Source organism: Anas platyrhynchos, chromosome 11, assembly GCF_047663525.1.
Source record: "Anas platyrhynchos isolate ZD024472 breed Pekin duck chromosome 11, IASCAAS_PekinDuck_T2T, whole genome shotgun sequence".
Taxonomy (NCBI): Eukaryota; Metazoa; Chordata; class Aves; order Anseriformes; family Anatidae; genus Anas; species Anas platyrhynchos.
This window is the reverse complement of record NC_092597.1, coordinates 7,729,487-7,755,576: the sequence shown is the minus strand read 5'-3', so window position 1 is coordinate 7,755,576 and position 26,090 is coordinate 7,729,487. Positions and strand designations below refer to the sequence as shown.

Sequence of the window (26,090 nt, the reverse complement as noted above, 5' to 3'; positions counted from 1 at the left end):
GGAAGAGCAAAAATAGGATGAAAAGGGGTGGCAGGATCTGCCCTTCTTCTGGCAGTCACAAAACGACAGCCTGGATTCATTCTTCAGTGAAATTCTTGTTGGGAGATAGATTTTAGGATTACTGGCTTTTGATGTGCTTCAGCACAGAAGTACTACATTTGAATGTTACCTATACTTTTCAACAAGTGTCCTGTGTAAAGGGAACTTTTTTTTTAAGAGAATTAACCAAAAATTCAGAACAGCTTGAAAAAATACAACGTTTTGATAATTTTATCTAAATTAAAATACTATTAATCATTCTCTTAAAGGTTTTTATCAAATGCTGGCACTTCAAATCTGCCAATCAGTGATGATGCTTGCAGTAAAGAGTTGTCCAGTAGGTTAGCTTGAGCACTGAACAATTTCTGATAGTCCAGCATGCTGTATTTTGTGTGTTTCTTTTCCACTAACAAACTTGAGTTGTATTTGAACTATTTGCCATTCTTGTGCAAGTCTTAATCTAAGCGTCTTAATATAAGCTTCACCTTTTAGAACGGTGTGTGCTGGATTTATCCACTTAAAGGACAGTTAAATGTTATCTTTTACCACGATACAGATGTACATAATAGATGCCTGTGTTGCTAAATTTTAGTGCTGCTTATTACTAATCTTTGTGCATGTGGACCGAGCTTTTATGTGAATTTCCTCCATGGTGTTTGCAGATACTGAGGTTAGTCTGACCAGCGTATAGATCTTCAGGTTCTCCTTAAACACAGGCGTGATGTTTGTCTGCCAGTTGTCAGGAACCTCCCTCTCCCAAAAACCTCTCCAATGTGATAGAAAGCCTCAAAATGGTGTCAGCCAGCTCCCTCAGTGCTCTGGGATGCAGCCCTTCCAGTCCCATGGACTTCTGTACATCCTCATGGTTTACACATTCCCTAACGCATTTCCTCTGCTTGTCTCTCACAGACTGCAAAGGTTTTGTCTAAGAAAAAGAGTTTTGACAATCTTTGAAAAAAATAAACACCGTGAATGAGCAGCAAAGCCATTTAGCCCAGACCACCAAACAGCAGTTATATATAGCTGCTCAAGGTGTGCCAAGAGGCTTACAGCTCAAATCCAGTGTTGGGTATGTTTCACCCTTTGTATGATGTGCGGAGCTTAGGTAGGAGCTGAGAGGGTGTGCCTCTGACACCCTGTGTCCAGTGCGGTAGTGGCTGTTCAGGAAGTACAATGAAATTATCAAAGGCTGCTGAAGAGCTCTAGACCCTCACACACAAGGTTTTTTACAGGGACTATCACCTTGGGCCATCTGCCTAAATGTTCTGCATAGTCTCTTTAGAGTGAGTCCTTCCTTGTATTTACTTCTAATTCCCTGAAAATAAAGCTTTGTTCTTGGAGGTTTTTCCACTTGGGAAAAGCAACATCTAGTTTAGCAAGTCCATACATCAGTCTCCTGTCAGCCTCAAAAGCCATCCCACAGCTACCCTCTGGTATCTGTATACTGTGTTCCTGTCCTCTGCCCTGGCATTTCCCTGAAGTAAAATGGTGGCTGGTTTCACTAGGTTGCCTGGAAAGGCGTCGTGCCATCTTTGATGTTTGTCTGATGGCAACACGATACACGAAATTTGTAGAACAGCTCCCTTAAACTCCACCTGGGTGCAGGTGGTTCAGTATTCCTTACTGCAGGTTTTCTGGTTGTACGCTTATTTTAATAGATGTCTTGAAGTCTCAATTCAAAAAACGATAGTTTTTCGATGGCAACAAAATAATCACAGTAGTTCATCCCAGTTTTAGGTCTGTGTGCTTGCAATTGTAGGAGATTCTTGGGGTGCGAGGCTTTTGGATGCTGTGATAGGTGTCTTCCTTTCTGACACAGACTGCTCCAGTTAGGGGAGCTGCAGCTAGCAGCTGTACCTGCCCAATGGGCCACAAGGAAAGGCACTAAAGTGTCTGCGGGTGCGTTTGTGATGCCTCTGGTGATGATGCTTATATGCAGCTTAAACACCGAGTCTGGCAAGAGAAGAATCTGAGACATCTTGTACCAGATACTGCATGGGAAGTACAGTCATCTTTCCAGCTCAACAAACTTTTGCCGTCAGCATCCTATAAATTCGTACCTTATGGAAGCTGAGTTACTCATTGAGCTACCTTTGTGATGAGGAGAATCACTTTTGATTTGTAGCTGGTTTTATTTAAAGGAGATCACAAATTGATTTGAGACTTTGGGCGCTACTACAGTGTTACCATCATGCGTGTTTCTGGAAATGAAAGCTAACACTTATTTGGAAACTTTGCTTTCAGCCCTGTCTGAAGGCCATCTTCAGAAAGGCTCTGCAATGGCACGTGCCCTGTGTGGCGGGCAGCTGCTTTGTTTTTTTAAGAGGGGAGAGTGCTTGTGGCAAGTACGTGCCATGAGGGCCTTTAAAAGGAGGTGTGGGGTTTGGGGTTTATGTTTGCATGTTTGTTTTTAGTTTGGGGGAAAGTGTGTGTGATTGCAGAATGTGTAACTTTGCTTTAGCAGAAGGGCTCTCTTTGTTTTATGTTAACTTTTGCTTAGCAGAAATAACGTTGTAAGGCTTTTTAGTATCAACAGTCTTTTAATCTCTTGTCACATTTGCAAACTATGCTACTCAGCTGAGGGCAGCCTCAGCTTTCCGGGTGACCACGAGGCCTGCAGCAGGTGCAAAGCGTTTTGGGGCCTTTCAGGAAGCTGTCCTGCTTTAAAACCTTTTTCTAGGTGCCTGATGCTGTTTAAAAAGTACCTTGCAATGCTGAAGGAAAAAAAAAAAACTATAGCAATTTAAAGAATGTGTTAGTAGTAGTTGCCTACCACAGAAAAGTTGAAGATAATTTAACTTGTTAAATAGTCCTGTGTTGAGAGAGCACAGAAACGTGCACCTTTGCAGCATACAAACTCCTTGGTTTTGACGTTTTCAAAGAGTATTCATATCATATTCCAGACTTACATTCATTTTAAAATTAAAACTTCAGTTAATTATGCCAGCAATTGTGTAACTTATGCCAGCTAATTCTGAAGTTTTTCTCTTAATGTTGATGCTTTTGGCTCACATAGCTGGAATCGGAAGGCATGTACTGGCAGTCAGGTGAATGCATGTTGTTCAGCAGGCTGATCTAATAACTAGGCCCAGGCTAATTGTGGTTGGGGTACAGAAGTCTCGTGCGCAAGGAGGTGTTTCTGGTTTGTGTTGTGGGAGTAAGCCTAAAGTGATAGGAGAAACATCAGACAGGGACAGCATTCCTCACCCCCAGTATTCCTCATGCTGGTTGGTGAAACTTTGGCTTTGTAGAGTTTCTTATTGGGATTAGAACTGATGTAGACATGCTTAAATAACAAATTCTGTGAATGGCAAAGGCACTTAAGAAGCCTCTGGTAAACAAGATGAGGATGGACTTTTGAGACTAAGAGTAAGATATGTAGGCCTTCAGTACCGGGAGGAAATTTGAGTGGAGTTTATCTGCAGTGTATCATTACTTGAATTTTAAAGAGAGATGGCCGTATCATGTTGTGCACGTTCCTATTAAATGCAAGTGACGCATTTGGAAGTATTCATTTATTTGGTCATCTTCTGTATCACTCTGAGGTGCGTGGAAATCAGACATTCTAATCCCTTGAAAAGGAATAGAGATGCTGAGAAATTCATTATAGTAATTTAAAGAAGACCTCGTGGTAATAAATACAGGAAAAGGTAAATTTATATTCTGCTTACAAAATTCTGCTGTTAGTACAATAACTTTTCCTTGTGCAAATGTAACTATTTGTACCGTATTACTGAGGCAAAGTTTTGGGATATGCTTCTTTCCCTGAGCATGCCTGGGCCTTGTCAGTATACGTATCTGAAGGGAAATACTGTGTGGAATCTCTGAGAATTCTCTCTTTGCGGTTTATCTGACATTAACTGATTATGAGATGTACTGTGTTATACAGAATTAATGGTTCTGGAGCAAATCGGGGGTTTGACTCTTCATGTGATCTCTCAGATGCTGTACTTCATTTCTGCAGGGGAAAAAAAAAAAAAAAAAGATCAAATGTAAGGTTCCTGAATCAGGCATAAACTAAAGAACTGCTGTTTTTCCTGAAGTAGGAGGTTAAGGAAGGAAGGCTTTGAAGCTAGGTGGGGAGCCAGGAACAATGGGACAAATGCATACATGCAACTAAGAACAACATTCAGTGACTAAAGTAAATACCACAGAAAATGGGAGGGGAAGAAAAAAAAAAAAAAAAAGGAAAAAAAAAATACAACCCTAAAGCAGAAACTGGTGCATAATGTTATTCTATTGATTTTTGGTTGCCCAAACTTCAGAACATAGTAGTAGATACTGCTATACCAATGTAGATGCTATGATATTTAAACAAATGCTATACTTTCCATTCAGGAAAAGTTTAAAGATTACTGATTAATCCTGGAAGTGAAAAAATAGCAACTTACAAGTTCTATGTTCTAATTTTATGTTGTAGTTAAGACTGCATTTTTATACTGTAGCTTTCAATAGACAATTCAGGTTTATGTCAGCTCAGTCTCTTCATAAATGAAGTTGTTGACGACTGAAATGGTGTCCTTTTTGTGAAAGGTTCTATGTTCTATGACTAGTAAAAACAATGACCGTGCATTTACTGTACTCACTTTATGTTTGTAGCACCACATTACATCTCAGTGCATTGAAAGGACAGAACTGCCTTGTTTCGATAAAAACAAATAGTTGAGCAAAACACCTTCTAAAGTTTTAGAATATGCTTTAGTAAAAGGAAGAACTTGTATAGAAATTTTTACTGAACAGTTCTAAAATGTTCCTTCTAGAAATAAATTTGGCAATGTATTGTTACAGATTGTGTAAAAAAATACTTTTGCCTGATAACTGCAGGCTTACCTTTGAGTGCTGTGATCCACCAAGTAGTTTCTGTAATGAATTGTTGATTTGTTCTTCAGAAACAGTTGCTTCTGTTGAGTTACAAGAGAAAAGTTAGTGTTACGTGAGTTGTATAAAGTATATAGAAGGATACTGAAGCCTTTCTTTCAAACCAGGCGAATGCTTACATGCTAACTACTGATAAAAGTTATATATCAAAACATACAACTAGGCTTTGAATGTTTGAAACAATATATGTTGCTTGATACGCTTAACTCTTTCCAGGCTTCAGTGTTTAGTACATCAAGAAAGAGGATACAATGTGGGTCACATATAATCTGGCTTTGAAACCAGAACCACTGAAGCAATCTTGCTGTTGACTGTAGTAGATTCTAGATATAGGTATCTAAGTAGCTTCTTATGATTTGATATTTTAAATACTGAAAGTGTTTAAAAATATTTTCAGAAAGCATGTAAAAACAACTAAAAGAAATCCTGTATGCATACCTCTGTTGTAAAGCCACAGTGATCTACTTTTTTTTTTTTCTTCCACATTATATCTATTGTTTGAATTTTAACTATCTTTTTGGTCTCTGACCACATTTAATGAATCACCTCTCAGCTCCTTCCTCAAGTCTGTGTTTACTTTTGGCAAGCAGATGCAGTATTTTCCATGTGTGGTGTTTTAGAGCAGGCCTTTAATATGGAAGTGCAGTCAAGTGTTGTTCTTGTGAAGAGAAGCACAGCCGGATGTGCAGCAGCAGGGGATGGAGGCTTTGGTTGTTGTTGGGATATGAAAGTACACTTCGCATTGAATACACGCTGTGCTGTCAATTTACTGTGCATACAGTTCTGTGATTGCATGGGCTATGTTAACTAATAAGATCTTAAAATCATTTAGGTTGGAATAGACCTCTAAGATCATCAAGTCCAACCATGAACCTATCTTAAAAAGAAGTATCCAAAATAGACTGAACTCAGTGTGCGTCTTTGGTGATGGCATCTTTAACACAACTCTTCTAGTTGATAGAATGTTCCATGTAATACACAACACATTGCTAGATGGCATGATTTGCTCTTAGTTTTCCTGGTTATCTGGCATCTAGAATATAAACCTGAGCAGGTGTTTCAGTGCAGTGAGAGTAGAGTGAAAACAGAAGTATAATTCTTTTAGGGAACCAGAAGAAAGGGGCTAAGCTGTTAACACTACTCATGTCTGGATCAGGAGTGAGTTTCTGAGACATGTCTCAAGCATTCCGAATGTAGTTTGCATTGTTGGAGTAGTTTTGATTGAAATTAATGTGGAAGATGCCCTTCAAGGTCCATCTATTGCACTCCAGCTGCAAGTATGCATTCAGTCTGTGGGACCACAGTAGAATGAATGTGAGGTATAAAAGGGGGTAAAAAAGAAAACCAAAATGTATGTTGTGTGTGGGAGTCAGGTTCTCATTGTCACCATTTTGCTCCACAGATGTGTCAAGCTTTGTAATGTGGTTGTTACCTTAATAATTTCTCAGACATGCTAAACTTTCCTTATTTCTCTTTTCAGGCCAGTATGGAAATCCTCTAAATAAATACATTAGACATTATGAAGGATTGTCTTATGATATGGATTTGTTACACCAAAAACACCAGCGTGCCAAAAGAGCAGTATCGCACGAAGATCAGTTCTTGCGCCTAGATTTTCATGCTCATGGAAGGTTAGTGGTATTTTAAACATGTACTTGTTTTAAATATTTTAGTCTTTTTTTTTTTGTGATATATAAATGGTGAAATCAAGTCACTAGGTTTTTAACTAGAATATACTAAAATGTAATGTTTGCAGTTTCTATGGAGTGTTTGCTCTGGTTTCCAGTATAAATGTGAAATTGTTACTTGTAATCACTCATTCAAACTTCTGGTGGTAACTGTTAATGTACTTCAAAGGTTAAACAGAGACATATTGGGAACAGAGTGGCACGTGATTCTGAGCTGCTAGTGCAGCCTTGGCATGTTGGTTTGCAAAAAAGATGCCAAACCTCGCCTAAACAAATTTAATTAAAGAAAAGTACACTTTCAAATTGCATTTGAAACTACAAAATTGGCCCCCAAAGTGTTGTTTGATGTGTAGTAAAATGGCATTTGTTTTCTGTGCAGCTGTGGAATTTAGCAGTTATTTGACATGGGAAAAACATGATTGCTGCTACAAGATTTGCTTAGCCTTATATTTAACTTCTGACTGAAACTTCTCAGGCAGAGAAGTTAGGTATCCAGTGTGAGCAGTTGAAGTATAATAGGAAGATGTTACCTAGGCAATTCTGAAATAGAGAGATCTTCCTTTTTTTTTCTTTTTTATAATTAAGAAGGAAGTGAAAGTACGTTAAAATATTTGTCTGTATCTTTGTTTCTGTGCAACTCTGTCCCATGCAGCACCACTGTCTTAACATTTTTTTTTAGGAATATGTAATGCCCTTGGTTGTTTAGTGATTTAAAACAAAATTTAAGTAATTAGCACTTGCTAAATAATTGCTGTCCATATCTAGAAACATAGGAAGCTTGACAGAGAAAAGGTAAAACCAGGTCTTCCAAGTCCATGTTTGGGGTGTTTGTTCCTTCTGTGCCAGCAAGTAATTTCTTCAGGGAATGAAGTGTTGCTACGGGAGGTGTATGTTGTAATGACTGAATTTTAGTGCATGTTCCCAAAAGGTTAGCGTTAGCATTGTATTTGCAACTGCTGTAGAACAGTAACCAAAAACCTAAATTCCTGTCCTTAAGACCACATTTTAGGGTGTGATTTTAGTCCAAGAAATTTTATTATTTAAAGGAGAGTCACACTGCTGCTGTCTCTGCTTTAGCTTCACAGGCTATCATTAGTCTTTGCTATTAAATTGTTCTTATAAACAAAACTGCAGAGTAGAATATTGCAAAGGCTCCTCATAATGTAAACCTCTCTACTTTGTAGTTAAATCTCCAGGGAAGTTACAAGACAGTGAAGTTCCATTGTAATGCTGCCACTCTGAAACAGCTGGCTGACGGTTAATTTAGGCTTACCAAAGTGGGGAACAGGCCTGACAGCATTCCCAGCATCTTCTGTGTGCTAGTGCAAGTAGTCTTAGAACTATGCAAGGAATAGTATCTGGGAACTGATCGAGCTGAAAATTATTTGGCAAAAAAAGATTGGTATGACTTAAAAGGGTAATGCAGGGAGGATCAGACTTGTTCTTGCTGGGAGCAGTCCACATTTCTGTCTGCTTGAGCAGGTTCATCTTGTCATTGGTAAAGACTCCATAATACTCTTTGTAAAACAGAGCTCCTGGCGTAGCCTGTGCATTCTCTCTGTGATAATAAGGTGGGCTGAAAATCCTCAAAAGAAGTTAACAGTACCGGCAATAACGAGGTCTAAAAATTCTTTTCTTTCACTTTCAGGATCTTAGTTGCACCTGGCCATAGATGAGCAGGTCTAAAAAGATTTCGAGAACAGCTACTGTTACTCATGAAAGAAGCTGTTGATACTTACTTTTATATGTGGAACTGTTTCTAAGTCCCTGTGCTCTGAGGGATAAATTTTCCATTAACGGAGGAAGCTGAATGGAAATATAATGTAAGGGAAACCAGTCTATATATCAGGATTTTGGTAGTTTCCCGTGATACATGCAACACTTCCTGCCAAAGAGAGAATAGTTGCCAAGATATAAACTTAGTCCACAAAGTCCTGCTAATGAATTTGAATGTGTTCTTAAAAATTGTTTTCATTTTTCTTTTAAAAGTGAATTAGGAAATATTAAATGAATTGTGTTTTAATATGTACAGTATGTTTAGTAACTTTTGAAGAAAGTATAATGGCAATTTGGATAAAAGTGTGAAGAGGATTGCCTTTTTGTAATTGGAATTGGCGTATTGTGACAAACTATTTAAGTGATGTGTATCATCATGACAACATTAAAACCTTTCTATCAGATATTCTAATTAGTTTGTAATAAGGTAGAAAAACATTTGTGCAAAATACTTAAACCATTTTGATTTAGCCCGTAGACTCTCAAAGTGTATTTTTACTTTAATACAGCCAGTGAAACTTCAAAGCATTCAGTTAGCATGAGGCTTGAGCTTCCGAAAACTCAACCCTATTTTTTTTTAATTTTATACTAAATAGTTCATTAAAACTTTGGGCAGGTACAGTGATCTATTGGCATACAGCCAGAGTACTTCTGAGACCTCAGCGTGAAGTATTTGTATGAAAAATCTTTGTTCTCTGAAACTTTGTTAGAGTACAGTCTACAAAAATTATTAATTATCTAATTTACTAATGCTGTCCAACCTGCATCTAGTTAACTTAATAAAGATAGTAAACAGCTATTAGCTATGTCAGTACCCTGATGATAATCTCTGTTTTGAGTTGGCTTCTAAAAAACTGTTTATCTTACGTGGACAGGAAACAGTGAAGAAGCTGCCCTAGTATCTACAGCAGTTCACTGCTGGAAATAGCAAATGGAGCTAGCTGCGCCACAATGGCTTTTATGCTGTATTTCAGGTACAGGTTTGAACTTTAAGCCTAATTTTCCCATTTGGGCTAGAAGGGCCTGTTGGTCACACTGCTGGTCAGGATAGGGAAGTGATTTGGCTCTGTGTTTATCAGCCTGCCTAACTACTCATTCAATTCACTGTGTAAGCAAACTTGTTGTTGTCATAAAAATGGGTGCAGAAATAAGCAGATGTGATAAGAGGGATGATGCAACACTACTTTTCTCAGTGGAAGTGCTGATGTATGCCAGAATAGTATTCAGCAAACTTAAGGGTTTGTTGTCCAGAAAATGGTTGGCAGCTAGAAGTATCCTCTGATTGTGGAAGTTGCATCTGTTTTTTTTTCAGTAGGTTGTTCAGGTTTAAGAGCTCTACTTCACAGGACTGTTTTGAAAAAGATAAAAGAGAAATAATACCAAGTGACTACATAACCATGGGCTTAGGAACTGTTTAATAACGTGAAATAGATACTGTAGTGATAGAACTAAACCCACAGCTATCATTCTTCACAGCCTGCTACGTAGTTCTGCAAATGGGTGTGTATCACACCATTGTTTGAGAAACCCTGCCTTATTTAATCTTCATCTGAAAGTTAAATGTTACACAATAAGTCTGTTAAGAACACATTTTTCAAACTTCTTGTTGTTGGGTGATCTAAAATACGACTTGCTATGTCAGGTTGAATGCCTGTATTAAAACATACCGACCACTATCCAATGCTAAAACACTAGCTTAATAGGTAATTTAAGATCACTGAAAGTAAGCTACAAATTCTTTTGAATCATAACCCACGTAGTTTAGATGAGTTGATGTTGTTGCTTCACCAGTGGTGCAGAATATGCTTATTTCTAAAAGGCTTGAAATCAGAAGGAATTTGAAGTTAAAAACAATAGTTAGGAATCATACTATATCAAATGTGACATTTTATAGTGAATGTTTTAGTGTGAGTTAATTTAAGGTATCCTTTGAGCACAGGCAGGATTCACACAAAATTAATGAATGCGTGGGGTTTCTATTAACCAGTTAAGTTCCTGTTATGTTTTAGCTTTTAAAAGAAAGCACCCAAATGGGATGGTTCATAGAAGAACAATGCAGGTGGCGCCAGGATGAGATACAGTGAAGTAGTTTAATGTGATATAACTTTATTTTGCGTGTCAAGGTAATGTCAGCAATTTTGAGAATGCAGTTCTTCGCTGAAATTGACGTAGTATTTTATACTTGGCTCGGCTTACTAAACCATAAAATGTGTGCTCATGTGCATACTGAGCACAACCCTTCTCATGCAGAGCAGTTTGAAAGTTTTCTTTATCAGTATAGATGTTTGCAATATACCAATTGCAGAATATCTTAAACTGAGCTCCCATCAACTGCAGAATGTCAAACATATGCTGGATGCTTCTGTATTAGGGATTCCATTTTCAGGACAGAACTTCAAAAACTTGCCTGTCCTCTGGTGATCTCTGAACTTAGAAACTGGGAATTGCTGAGAGCCTGATACATTCAGAGCAATAAAGGAACTACAGCTATGTAGTGTTTAACTGTACTCTCAGTCGTTTTACATAATGCTTTCCTAATAACTTATGCTTTCTAATTTTTTCCTAATTTGTCCTCTTAATAACCAGTCCACACCCATGTTCACTCTTTCACCTGGATTAGTTGATGACTCTTGCTTGGTAAAGTTGCCTCTGCTACTTCAGTGAGTGAACAAGTAGAATTTTTCAAGAGGCATTTGAACCCATAGCACCTTACTACTAAATTAAAGGTACACCAAGAGCTTCCTTCAGATCTTTTGCAATTTAACGACCATTTTTCTTAGGTTTTTACTTAAAATTGCAACTAAAAAAAATATCTGTAAGTTAAGTTCCAACATTGTTGCTGTTGGAACATATAGCCTCTTTGTAAGCAGTACAAATGAAAAGACCTTTCATACAGTTATGCTTCTGAACACTTTAAATTATTCACTTCTTTGATATTGGTAGATTGTTTCTATAAAACCTGAGATAGCTGAACAATACGGGCTTTAGGAATAAAAGTGCTTCTCTGTGTTTTAATTTGGGCTTACAAGTCATGCAGCTAAACCCATCCCAACATCTTCAAATCTTAAAAACTAGCTCAAAATAGGAAAAAAATGACATAAAGACTATAAGGTTTTATGTCAGTTGGTGCAACTGCATTAACCTGATCCTCAGCCTTCACCTTATGCAGCTTATCTGGACTCAAAAGTACTTCTGCTCTGTCGTCTGCTGACTATCATCTCAGATTTCAGAACACTGCATAAATGCTTGGGGAGGCTTGCGGTATGCTATGAGCTATGCAGCATTTCTGGGGCAGTTGTGAATGGCAGGAGTGGAGCACAATTTCAGTCTTCCTTCCAAGTGTTAATTTTTATATTCTTGGCTCTGTAATTCATAACCCATTTTATTGCCCTCATTATTCAGAGCTGTTAATTGTTTGTGTTTAGGACAATTGTTGACTGAGCAGATTATAAGAGGCAAGAAGGCTACCCACACGGAAGTCACATCTGATTTCTTGAATCTCAAAAGTGACATTCTGAGATGCTGTCAGAAATGGCCTGCAGTAACTGAGCTAGATTCTCTTGGATCAAAGAAGACTGTTTTGTCATCTGCTGGCTTTTATTTCACATTAGCTGTTCTTTTTATAGCTTTTAATTTATTTTGAAGTACTCCTGTAATTTTGCATACGATATAATTCATGAAAGTAGTCTTCTGCTTTCTTCGAGTCTGGTAATGAAAAGCATATTCTTAGTTACTGGGCTAATCTAGAAATGTATGTTGTGTCTTTGTTTTCCAGTTCCATGTGTACTTAAAATCCCAACTAAACAGACTAATTTCTTAAGTAAGCTGTTTTAGTGGTCATCCAATAGGGCTGGCTGGCTTCTGTGATTGATTTATTTGTTTGTTTGCTTGTTTCCAAGATTCTCCTCCTACAATTCATTTTAGGCTGTCCTGAATTAAAAAGCAAAAACAAATAACCCCAAACTGCAGCATTTTCAGCATTATTCAATGCTCTGTAGCCATTCTTTCATTATCCTGTATCTATTATCACTTATTTTAAGTTAAATATCTTTTAAAATGTCTTCCTAGTCAAGAGACCAATGAATCAGGTCTCCCTTTTTACATCCATTTTGTTGAAAAATACCTGTAGGCTAAAGATTTGTCTTACAGAGGTTTGATAAGCAGGAACCTAAGTTCTTACTCATTCATGGCTTAATCTGTTTTCACTGATACTAATGAAAAAAGAAAAGGGTTGATCTGTGGGTTAAATGTCTTGCATTTTATGGGTTTAAGTACAGTACCTTGGAGTTTGTTTAGCACCTGGGGAAAAAAAGCATTTAGCATTTCAGTCAAGTTCTCCTGGAGAACCCAAGTCTCACTCTAATGTCTCTTGGCATCAAGGTGAGCCTGCCCGGCTGCAGTGCAGAGCTTCCTGGAGTGTGAAGGCGTTAGAACTCTTTGGCCAGCAAGCTTTGGTGTACGTAGCCAAATGAAAAGTGATAGGCTTAAATGAAAGTGTTTAGGGAATGTGTTTTCTATCTACTCATGCCATGCTACCAGCTAGCAGATTTATCCTGATGTCTTTCTTTGTTTCACTAAGAAAACTTCTTTATAAACTGGTTTCTTAGTTTGAATTCATACAGTAGCTAACATTTTTTTTTCACCTGTTTTTTTGGGTTTTGTTTTGCTTTTTTTTTTTTCCCCTCACCTGTTTTTGAAATCTGTTAGAACCTGGCACGTATTCAAACCTTATGTAAATACAGATGGGAAAGTTGTTTTGGATGAACAGGAAACCAAGTGGCATAGAGCTTGTACTTTAACTCTCCTAACTAAAAGTTTGTACTGAAAGGAAAAAAAAAATAATCAGCCCTGGATAAAGATTATCTGCTCTTAAAATCTGAGCACTGTACTCTTGAGGACAGAGAAATGCTTGACCTAATTTCTAGGAGTGTACACTGGACAACACGTAGCTACTTGTTAGCCTACTTGGATGGTTTCTGCTATCGGAGCCAGCTTATGTGTTTACAGCTCGGTATATGAAAAATAATCAGTGGCACGTTGTTTAAGGTGAAGGCTGCCTCCTCAGTTATGTGCTTGTAGAACAACGAGCTTGGCAGGTCTGACTTCTGAAGGTCAGGAAAGAAGTCTCTGAGCAATTAGAAAAGCCACTGTAGGGGTGTCAACAGCAAACAAACATGAGCTGCAAGCATTCTAGTTGGGATTGCTCAGTGCACTGATGCTGTCGAGATGGGTTTTTATGTGAATACCTACTAGAGGCTGATATTGTCTGCCTGCATCTAAGTAGTCAATAGAAAGAATGCTAAACCTGGAGACCCCGTCACCTGCTGTTTCAAAGATGCATTTTCTTTAGTGAAAGGTCCATCTACCATTTAGGTAGATGGACCTTGGGAATCGTCAGTTACATGCTGATGGATAGTGTTTGTAAAAACAGCGTAAAGTAATAATGTCCCTAAGTGCAGATTTCACCTGTAAGTAGTTTAAACCCACTATTCAGTTGTTAAGCTGTCTTCTATTTCTTACAGTTCAGGGTGGGAATGAGTTGAACAGCCTGTAGGTGTTGAACTTAGATTTTGTGATGCCTCATGTGGAGGGCAGGTAGAAAGAAGGGCTTGAATTATTTTCAGCAATAGACTCTTTCAGTTTCTCAGAGATGAGAGTCTTTGAATTCTTAAATGGGAAAAAGTAAGGGTAAAAGACTTGTACCTCAAGCAGAGTAGTATCTTCTGGATCCTGCCTTGTGAGGAGACTCACAGAAACACATCTGCAAAGATTTGTTGTGCATCTGATTCTTACCAAGAAGTAGAATATGAACCTAAATGGTCTTTCCTTGTCATGGTGCATATTGCTGCAAGCCCATAACTTTCTGTTTCCTTTTCTCAGGCACTTTTTCCAACTATGGAGTAACTCCTCCGTCTTCCTCTTTTTGTATATATTTTTTTTAATTTAACAATCTCCTCTGGTCCCTGAATGATTTTGCACCCTTAGCCTGCCGCTGGTTGCTAATGGGAATCTGGTGGAGGAAAAATAGGAAAGAAAAAGCACTGAGTACCGTTTCTGCATGCTACTGATAGTATCTTTCTCTGCAGACTTTGGTATCCTAATGTTTTGAATGCTTCATCATGGCCCTAGACTCATACTGAAAAGAAATGGAATAATAGATTAAACATTAATTCTTGTGTTTGCACCTTTAATGTTCTACTTGTCTTGTGCTGTCAGCATATGCACACAGCTTTTTGTTTAAAACTGCTTGCTCTGTGATTAGAGCACGAGATTCAAATAACCAGAGCCCATGGGAAACCAGTGGGTTTTTAACTAAACATGTCACTATCACCTATTTTTCTTCAATTATCACCAGGTTGCTGCATTATGTATTTGCAAGTCCCTGAGGTAAACTATGGTAAAATCAAAATCTACCTCTTGATAGTCTTTAGGGTACTGCTGTTAATGAGCAAGGCATGGGAAAATGTATTTTTAAACAAAGCCGACTATATCACAATGTGTACAGTTTTACTAAAAATTCTGGCTTCGGTCAAATGAGCAGCCACACAGTAACTAAATGCAGTTGCCAGGTATGTGTAAGACAGGAGCAGCACTCAGTAAGCAAGGTCAAATCTTGGTCTTAATTGATTTATGCCTATTCTAGACACTCCTGCTGCTGAGAAATGTCTTACGCAAGTTAGTAAGTGTGAAAATAAAATGAGCATTATTTTTCTGGAAATAATTACCTTCTGCCTGGTGTGTAATTAGCCTAGGAAATAGCTTAGTCTATACTGCTACAGGTGCTAGAGCAGAGAACTATACATGCTGCAGATATGGTAATTACAAAACAAAAACAACTTTGAAGCTTCTAGCTTATTGCATTGTGGCTGGCTTTAGAAACCATATCCATGAGTGACACAGAAAAATCAGTTGCTCTTCTCTGGAGTCTTCTGTCCTCAGAACAATTCATGATGTTACTGGATCTTACCCAGGAAAGAAAACCAAGATGCGTTCTCTTCCATATAATTTCGAGAGGGATAGAGTCTAGTGTATAGTCCCTTTAAGAAAGGGGAAGAAATACGTACTTAGAAGAAATCTATAGTAAATGTTAGATCAACTTCTATATCAGGTGAGACACCAAAATGGATTTTCTGTAGGGTCTTTGGAAATTTCTTACTGACAAATCAGATGCATTACTGAAGTTGGTGGCTGCATTCTTAATTCTGTCTTTGTAAAGTGGGATGACCTGGATTTTTTGGGGTCCCTGCCAGCCATGCATTTGTTTGGTGCAGCCATTACAATTTGGAGTTTCCCCAGCTATAAGCTGTCATCTTTCAGTGCAATTAATTTCAGTGACACTCGTAAGAAGCGCATTAACATGTCTCTGCATAGCCATAAAAATTGAATTTACTTTTCCTATTATAGCTTTCATGTAATACACAGAGTTTTATGATTATTGTTGTTTAAAGTTTGGTAATCTGTTAAAGTTGTTAACTCTTGGAAGTAGAGACTAATTGGTAGTTTATTTTTCTTTCCCTGACTGCTTATCTTCTCCCTCCATTTTTGATGGGGAAGAGCTAAGGGAAGAGTAGTCGTTTCATTTTCAGAATGAGAAGGGTCAGCAGTCCAGACAGATAATCCTGTTACCATCAAGCATGTTTGAATGACCAAGAAAAGACCTATTTAAAAATAGCTCTGAAGTGTTCAGGTTATCTAATAGTTTGGCTAAATTAAGAAATCAAATGGTTGAGAATTGTCCACATGAAACACATCTGCATTATTTTGTACTTGAAAAAGTTCTCTAATCCTGCAAAGAAAGCTAATTATATTAATAATCAGATAACTGACAGCATAGCAGACTTAGTATTTGAGTTACAATTTAGTGTTGTGTACCAATGCCAAAAGGAAGAAAGAAGAAATGAAAAGGAAAATGAATAAACAAATAAAGGCTTCCTAGTTTTAAACCAGTGAAACTGTATTTAATACATCTAACTTCTAACAGCCCATGTTGAAGTGACAGCGTAATAGTGATGGGAAGGGGATGCCACCCAGGAGGAAGAACAATTTCCAGCTTCTATAAACTGTGCTCAGCTTCCCCTGGCCCCTCCAAAGGGGAAGGTAGTGCAGGCCATCTACTGAAAACTGACCCTAACGCATGGTTACAGGATAGTCAGCAGTGGTAGTTCAGGAGTGCAACACAAAACATTATACTAATTTGTAAGATGTTAACCTAGGTGACTGAGGAGAGGATAGCTTGGATGACTTCCAATCGAGGCCTAAGGCTTGTTCATCTATCTACTTTGTTATTTCAGGCTCAAATTGATAAATGATTCACTTTGTTCTATGGTAAAGTCCAAATTTTTCCTGCTCCACTTACATATACAGGAGTTAACGTGTAAGAAGTATTACGTTGTGTTATAAAGTGTATTTCAAACCTACAGAGAAGTTCTTGATGCAATTGGCTATTAGAAATAAGTTTCTCCAGTGTCTTTTTAACTGAGATTTTTCTAGTTGTATTCATGTAAGTTTAATTGCAAAATAATTGTTTAGTACTTCTGAGCAAATACAATTTTTTGTCTGTTTTTTTTTTTTTTTTTTTCTGGAAGTTTACTTTCTTCACCAGGAAAACAAACAAACATACAAAAAAAAAAAACCAACACCACAAAACAACAACATAATTTTAGCCATATTAGATGTTCTTGGTGTGAGATTAGGAGAAATTTTGGCTCACCACAGACAAAAATATAGAATTACTACAGTAAGAAGTCTTTATCATATGTTAGACGTGGGAGGAGAGCTGCTCTAAAGTACTGAGGGTCTCTGCTCATTTAACTTCAGTTCAGATGTACTTGGAGAGAGTCTGATCCATCGTCAGTAACTGCGGGGAACTTGGCCACAGGGGAAATTCAAACTGAAGTTCAAATCTTTCTAACACACAGAGCACAGTATTACAAAGCAAGTAGAACTTCTTCAAGTACTTGAGTGAAAATCCTTAAGTTCTTATCATTCCTGGTCTTACTTTTTTCTGCCTGTTCACTTCCAACTTCCTTGCAGAAAAGCCACACAGAATAGTGTCATGTCATCCACCCATAATGTCTTGTATAATTTTGGATAGGGTGCTTTCCTGCGATGCTCATTCATGTTATTTCATCATCATCATTATCCTGTTATGAAAAGACAGCTTTTTAGAGCTAGTAAAGATGCTAACAGAAAGGGGAAGAACTCTTACTGCGTCTGCTCATGGTAGTGTCAGTGCTTTTGTAAAGCACACACGGGTGGTGACCATCCCCGTGTGGGTACTGTCTGCATGCGGGTAGATTGTGACTGTTTACAGACATGCATTTTTCAGTGACTGATATTCAAGTGCATCTGTAGTGAGTTGTTTCTTCATTTTAAGAGGAGAATCTACCCAGCTATATTACGCCCATATTGAAATAATAATGCGAGCTCTGGCAGGTTTGGCTGTAAGCCTGAGTGTCACAGGGAACTGCTGAAGTTTAACCTTTCACAGCCATTAGCCATATCTCAGAATTTCATAACCTATGACCTCATAGGAGATAACTCTCATGCATCACCAGAGGATAGTGGTTGCTTTGAAGGTTCATTTTCACTGTGGCGACAATAATAAATAAAGATGGTTTGACTGTAGCATAATGTGTGCATTATAGAATAGCCAACATGAGTCACTATAGAGCCCTTTCAAGCATAGGCATGCCGTTTTGCTTTGATCTTGAATTCTACATTTTAGCATACAGTTGTTTCAAAATATTTATACCTATAGTTTCATTATAATAGCTAATATGCGAGCAAAAATGCAAGATATTCTGTGTTTAATTTGGATAAAGCCTAATTACTTCCTAGTGTATCTAATTGACTTTACACTGTGGTCCTTAATTCTTTTGGTTATTCTTCTGTTAGTACAAATGGACAGAAGCTTTCCCTGTGGAAAGTCGGCTCTGTCATTAGTATACAGTGTGTATTCAGAGACTGGTCGTGCCCTTTTGGATGAAGACTCTGACACAGAGCTAGGCATCTTACCAAGGCTACTCTTGATGTAACAAATTGGTGACATAACTATAACATTCCTTCAAATTCAAGATTGTGCAGATCTAAGAAAATCAAGGATAGAAGTTCACTGATCTCTATTTAAACAGTGTGTTGATACAGAATTTAAGAAAATAACAAGTGAAATGCTGAAATAATGGATGTCACAGGTATGAATTCATCTAGGTGTTCCTGCTTCAGCAGGGGGATTAGACTAGATGATCTTTCAAGGTCCCTTCCAATCCCTAACGTTCTGTGATTCTGTGAATTCAACCTGAGTGTATAACACTCAGGTTATGATATGTATAACACTCAGGTTATGATATGTGACTCTGCTGAATCAAACTTCCATTTTCTTACAAAGATAAGAATGTCATATGTTTCATACAAAGACTGCCAGTAAGAGTTCTGTCAAAGAACTTAGTGTTGTAATTTGGACAAGATAATTAAAAGAGTGGAGTTGTTTACATAGTTACACGCATAACTCTACCAGTTTTAGTATTTGCTTCAATACAAATGTTTCAGTTTCAGATGAAACAGTAATTAGCTCACCTACGTGTCATTTATATTACACTTAAATTTTGGCAAAGAAAGTAAAATAAGCTGATAGTGGTTCTTATTTATTCTGCTTCTCATCTATCTCACAGAAATAATTGATTTTTCCTATAGTTAAATCTGCATCTTCTAGAGGAGTGGGAAAGTCAGCACTTTAGATGTATGCACTTAGGTCTAACCCTGTGTTCTAGCTTAAATCTTGTAGATTTAGCTTCTTGTATCAAAAGCATCTAAATAGTCTTGTTTAAGGAAATCTTTCTAGGCTATGGTCAAATTATTGGACAGTATAAACATTTTCCATAGGTAAATTTTACAGTTTTGCAAATTGTTTGCATGGCAGTGCTGGTCAGAAGTACTTCACTGAGTGCTTTTGTAACTGAAGCTCAAAGCCAGTTTACCATCTGTTTTTATTCACTTCAGGCACTTCAACCTTCGAATGAAGAGAGATACATCTCTTTTTACTGAGGATTTTAAAGTAGAAACATCAAATCAAGTAATTGATTATGATACCTCCCATATTTACACTGGACACATTTATGGTAAGTACTATGCTTTAAAATGGATTAAAGTGCAGTCATTTTAAAACAGAAATTTTTAAAAGTACATGCAGGAAGTGAATATCAATATGATTAGGTTACCTACATTGTTAAACTTTAATAATGCATCTTAATGAAATTCCCCCTACTTTTATTCTCAAATGAGTGATAGTTAAATGATTTTTTTACTTGGTATTTCTTATACATCCATGGAACTTGAGGCTCAACTCTGTTTATGAACTTATTCTTTATAGAAGTCTGATGCATTACAAAATGAAAAAGCTGTCTGCATTTAAACAACAACAAAAAAAGTAAAATCAGATACTGTTCTTAGTTTAAAGAAATTGAACGACTATAGAGCTGCCCCCATTAAGGGTAAAATACCTCATTTCTGTTATTTCAGTAAATATAAAAGAAAATTGATTAAAAGGGAAGGAGAATGAAGGAATTAAAAGTAGATGAAGAGGAGGATTAAGACTTGCTCTGTCCCGCTATACAGTCTGTCTCAGATCTGAAAGAAATCTGACTGGCTCCTGAAGATCTCTATTAGTAATGTCCTGCAGTCTTAAAGTGACTGTTTTGAACTAGGGAAAAAAAGTGTACACAGTGCTTAATATGCATCTAGGTAGACCAGCGTGCTTGTTGACTTGAGTATGCCAGATGGCTTTTGAGGTATGGGAGTTGGAAGTACAGTTTTGATAATTTGATAGTGTGATTCTGAACCCTCCTCAATGGAGAAGTGTATAAACGTTTTTCAGTAATCTTCTGTGCTTTTTACGGAGATGGCTTCTGGGGATGTTGCATGCTGTAGTAGACAGTTGTACATTTGTAAATGTTTCAAACACATAATCATTTCATTCCACATTTAAACCTAGCTACAGTTTTAAGAGGGTTATGCCTGAAGAGAAACATTGGTGTCTTGCATATGGGGAAATCTTCCTCAGAAAGCTTTCAGAATTCAATATACACTCAACGATTTTTTTTTATAATTGTATGAATAGGTGCATAATGACAGCACTAGATTATAAGACTTAATGCTCCATATGTGAAAATTCTGGAATATGGAGTTGAATTCTTCATTGTATGCTTTTTAAGTCTGTCACGTATGTATCTGATTTGTGCTGAAGGCTTGGGAAGCTATTGAACTCAAGAACTATGATTTTGGGCAAACATGTCTTACTGTGGAATATTCCTAGCCTTCAGAGTTCAGACACAAATTTGCTGCAAGAATGTTTTACTGTTATTATATTGAATCTTACTACTGTATAATTAATAGGTTTTTACCAGTTGGAAACTGCTGCACTATTAAGATAATTATGCAAGTATCATGCCTTAGCATAGTCTGATTAACATCTTGTGTAGAGTGTATTCTTGAAGTTTGCACAGGACTGAAGGCTTTTAGGAAGGTATTAAAAAAGGTACATTTTTTCCTTAACAGGTGAGCAAGGGAGTCTTAGCCATGGATCTGTTATTGATGGAAGATTTGAAGGGTTCATCCAAACTCATAGTGGGACCTTTTATATCGAGCCAGCAGAGAGATACATTAAGGACAAAACTTTACCGTTCCACTCTGTCATCTATCATGAAGATGATATCAGTGAGTATTTCCATTTTGTGCTACAGATGAATTATTTTTGTTATTAATTGTCAAAAAACGTAAGCTGTTTATAAGCATCAAGTGAGACTTTGGTTTGCATGTGACAATGTGAATTGTGCTGTTCTAACGTGATTAAAACTTATGGTGTGAAAAAGATTTAGTTTTCCTTATTCTGTCATTTTAAGCAATCCTTAGCATATAAGCAGTGTATTTTCTGCTCAGTGGACACACGTTTCTTTAGAAAAATGTCTTTTTAACACTCCTTGGTCTGATTGATCTTTCCTGTGATCTGTAAAATAAAGTGTACTTAAAGTTCAAGACCCTATGCACTTACCAACAACTAGTAACAGTGGTGTTTGTGGAAAATGAAAGCTTCACCTGCATGTATAGGTCACAATGGTCTTCAGATAGCTTTCTAAAAGATGTGGTGGCACCCAGTATGTCCTGTTTTAAACAGCTCTGGTGGGAGTTCTGTCTTAAGTCTATACCTTAAAGGACCAAAAGATTTGATTTTATGAAAATCAGTATTGCTGTCTTGTAGGAGTAAATTCATCACTTGAGAGCTGGATAAAGCTAACAATGAACTTGGTTCATAGTAATGTCCTATTGAACTGAATAGGAGTAGGATATATATTCAGTTATTTATTTAGGTGATAGTATGTTGGCTTACACTGTTTTTGCTCTTGAATCCAGTGCATCAGTCATCAGTTAGAAACAAAATCAGATTATCAGAGAGGATTGTCTCAGTCTTTTCCAAAGAGCCACATCTAAGTAACAGTAAAATATGGCTTCCAAATCACCAAATGAGTGAGCATTGGAGTTTGCTCAGCATGGTTGAAAATAGCCCATCCTGAAGCTAATTCCAAGCAGCAGTATTAGAAAATGCACCACTCCTGGTGTTTACAAGGCAGAGTCTGATGTGCGTGCCTGATGGTTGTACAGTTTAATGCTTTTTTCGTTGGTATCCTAGACACTTCTATGATTTCTGTGGTCTGAAATATCTTTAAGTATATAACTGCTTCTGTTGCTTTCTTAATAGTGCTTTTGAAATTATTTTTTTTTGCACCTCCTTAGAGCTATTTTTGAAATGAACTGCATTAAAAAAAGTAGGCTTTACAGTAACTTCAAAAATAAAAGCAAACCCTAATCTGTTACTGTATTAATTCTTGTGAAATAGAGGCAAACTTGTAGTATCTTACACAAGACAAAGGCAACAAAAATGCTCACATAGCTAATTTAGGAGAGACCGGGGGAGGAAAAATCTTTGCTTTAATTTGGTATATTTTCTGGTCACCCACATATCTGCCTTTTGAAACAATATGCTTTTTAGTGCCTTTCAGAAATCACAATGCAACATATGATTAGCATCTCAATGAGCTCTTTTTCAGTATTTAAACAAAAGTGTTTTTTGTAAATGGGGATTATATTGTCAACTTTGTAAGGCTGCTTTTGTCTGTGTTACAGTAGATGTGGTGACCAGTGGAAGGCAGCCTTCTATTCATGACTTGAAACACAAGTTGAATGATTTTAGTTTCTAAGTCACTCCTGATCAAACAATTTTATAATTTAGTGCAAGAGAGATGTAAACTACTATTTTCATTAAAATGTTTTGGAAGCTATTTTCTTTTAAGGGTTAGGATTTCATTGGAGCTGTATTTACTGTATTTAAATCCCGTATGCTGCAAATGTATCCCTGAGTTCATACAGTCAAATACAAAATCAGTTGCCTGTTTCCTCAGATCAACAGTAGACAGGAAAATCCTGTTCAGAACTTCAAGGAAATGAAAGTGGTCATTTAATCTTCCATGGTCTGGGAAGAACTCTACAACTGAAAAGTAAAGGATTTTGTAGTTTTGCAAAGTAGTATCTGCTGATTGAACTGTGTGAGGATTGCAGACTGTGATTTGAGAACTTGATTTCTTTTTTTTTGTTTGTTTGTTTGTTTTGTTTGTTTTGTTTTGTTTTGTTTTTTGTAGGGTCATTGCTAATACTGTAATGAAGGTCTACTTGGCACTTGTCATGGGAGCACAGTGTGACAGACGGCCTATAATAATAACAAAAACAAAACAAAAAATACAGCTTTAATTCTATCTACTTAAATTTGTATTTTATTCTGACACTGTTGCTTTTGCTAGTATTGGCCAGATCTCCATGGCTGTTGAAGGACTGAATCTTCATTATTTTTAGTGGAACCTTGTCATGTCCTTTCCCCTGCTGCCTAAAGCAGTATCCATTGAGTAGTTAACCTAAATACTTAAGAGATTACACTATTTGCTGACAAAGATTCTTCATCACATTTTTTTCGTTTTGTCAGATGCAAAGGATACCTGCCAAAGGTATTTAAAGGATAAAAATTCTTTTATTTCATCTGAGTGTCTATAGTTGTATATATCATTAATAACTTCTTCCTCTCTGCTATCTACCTAGAATAAGATAATGAAATGAAAATGATTTTGTTGTTTTTTAATCTGTTTCTACTTTTCTTTTTCTTTCTTTTTTTTTTTTTTAACATCGTGCCAGATTGTACTAAAATGGAAACACAGACTTTAAACAATAGAGAAATCAAGTATTTATTTTACCTGAGGATTTTTCCTAGTTAGAGAATTGATCCTGTAATTAAATTCTTCTTTGATAGGCTGTGGTGGAAAATAGGGAAAATAGGCTTCTAGTGTTTTTCAATTTAACATTGACTGTAAGCAGCAATTTTGATGGTAAAAGCACGTGTGTTCTTGTGATCGGTTCATGGGGTTGTGGTAGGGGTAAGCCAAGAAGCTCGTGATCCCAAAGAGCCAGCAGGCAGCTGTACCTCTCAAAGCACTTAAAAGCATCACGAGAACATGGATCAGACCGCTGTGATGGGGGGCAAAGTTGTCCAAGTCATCTGACACCAAGTAACTCCTGTCTAGCTTCAGCACTGGAACTGCTGCAGGGGATGGTGGAAATAAATCTTGGAAGATGAACAGGGAACAGTGCCTTCACAGTTCAGGGGTAATTCATTATTTAACAAAAGAAAGCTTTGTGTGTAACTTTCTCTGTAAACAAGGCGTGCTCCCAAGCTGTACTACCCACTATTACCTGCCTCCTGTTTTTAGTGGAGTGTATTCAAATCTGTTCTTGGGATTTGTTTTTCCCAGCATATGCTAAATGGTGGCAATTGTTGTTGCAGCCTGTTTAACGTACAATTTTAATGGTCATACACTTAAAGTGTTTCTTACCAAATTACTACTTTTTGAGGTGATAAATATTTGCTTGAATTGCAGTTAGTCAATATTAGAAATGTATTAAGGGATTTCCTAACCTCTTTGGGAAACAAGATGCAGAGGGAAGATTGCTTGTTTTGTGTAATACATTGGCAGCATTTTTTTTCTAGTACTGTACCATCAATTGTCATCATGCCAAAGAATGAATAAGTGTGCGGATAACATAAAATGGTGTTTTGTGCTGGTGCAAAATATGCTGTGCAGTCATGTTTCCAGTTACTTTCTGCAGATTCCTGCAGTTGCCACTTGCAATTGCTTTGAAGCTATGGTGGCTTTGCGCAGCTGAAGTGTGCTGAAGGTGAGACAGTATTGCCCATTAGCTTCTAACTCCTGCCTTGTGTAACATGCCTTTGTCACAGGGATAAATAGTGATGTGAAAGCAGGCAATGAGAATCACAGATTAAAGAAAGTAGAATTGTTCTACAATGGAAAGGGAGAAGGGAAGAGTTGTATCTATAGTTCTTTGCTCTTAATAATTTTAGTATAGTGATGGTAGCCAGGGTACCACAAAGTGCAGAAGGTAGTGACTGGGCAGTGCTGTTTGTTCAGTCTTGGTTGTAGCAAAGCCAGTATTACACCAGCTTGTTTATCAAATTGGTGAAGGGATGAAGTGGCTTGTAATATGAGCATTTTGGTCTCTTCATTCCTCTGGCACTGTGCTAGGGCTAGCCATATTGGGAGGAATGTGATGAGACAACCATTCAAAAATGGTATTTGTGTGATAAAAATTGAAATATGGGAAATAAATATACAGAAAATCATTAAATAAAGTTACCTGGTTTTAATAACTACAACTCACGGACACTTGTGTGACATAGTGAAAAGGACAATACTAGTTCTTTCATAAGTGTAGGATCATTTTTTTCAAAATACTAATTAATGCACACTTTCTAGAGTTACCTCTGAGGATTATTATTTTTTTTATTTTATTTTAATTTAAACCAGAATCCTTAGTAGAATCCAAACAAATTATCTTCTGTGCAAAATCAAGATTTTGCTAACAATCTCATTGGCAAACAGTAGTCAAAAAGAAAAAAGAAAGTTGACTGAAGAAAGTGATGTTTTTTCATGTTAGAGTAGCTTCTATAAAGTTCAGACTTAAAATACACTTTGAAGTACAATACTGTACTTGGATATTGTTATAATAGATAAAATTAATTTGCTAGTGAGATAATGAGTAACTGTTTGCATGCAATTGTAAGCTTTCAATTACTCTTTAGCTGAGATTTTATTTGCAGCGAAGCTTGATTATTAAGAGGTTCTTCCCTACTATGCAAAGTTTACAATCACAGTAAAATATTTTGTAGCTAGTAAAGGATCAAATTTGAAAAAAATGATGTTAACTATGTTTAAATTAGCCAAACTAGTTATAAAAACAAAACAAAACAAACACATGGCTTATTTAAACATTTGTAAATATACATAGTTGGGAAGAAGGAAGGTTGGAGTGCTACTTTAATTGTTGATTTATTTGTCCTTTTAAGCTTATCATTGTTTCAGTTGGATGTTGTTGTACTGTTAGTTGGTATTTTGAACCATAAACTCATATGGAATGCTTCTTTTCGGAGCTCCAAGGCTGCATGCCAAGGATACAATATTTTAATTCCTATTGCTATTTAATTTTCCCCAGCTTTTAATTATTGAAATTTGAAATTCAGAGCTTGATGATGTAGGGAGAACATCTGAAACAAGTTGGGCTTGTATATTGAAAGAGCTTAGCAATATCATATAGTATGAA

General features: G+C 36.9%; 1 protein-coding gene across 2 annotated transcripts in view; it reads left to right on the top strand.

Annotated features, from left to right (window-relative positions):
• ADAM10 (ADAM metallopeptidase domain 10) overlaps nt 1-26,090 on the top strand; it is a 49,332-nt gene that overhangs the window by 4,800 nt on the left and 18,442 nt on the right. For both annotated transcript variants that reach the window (XM_072043326.1, XM_027467123.3), the window contains exons 2-4: nt 6,398-6,548; nt 19,380-19,498; nt 20,934-21,092. In XM_072043326.1, the coding sequence (XP_071899427.1) occupies nt 6,457-6,548; nt 19,380-19,498; nt 20,934-21,092 (370 nt within the window). In that variant the 5' untranslated portion in view covers nt 6,398-6,456. The remainder of the gene's footprint in view (nt 1-6,397; nt 6,549-19,379; nt 19,499-20,933; nt 21,093-26,090) is intronic.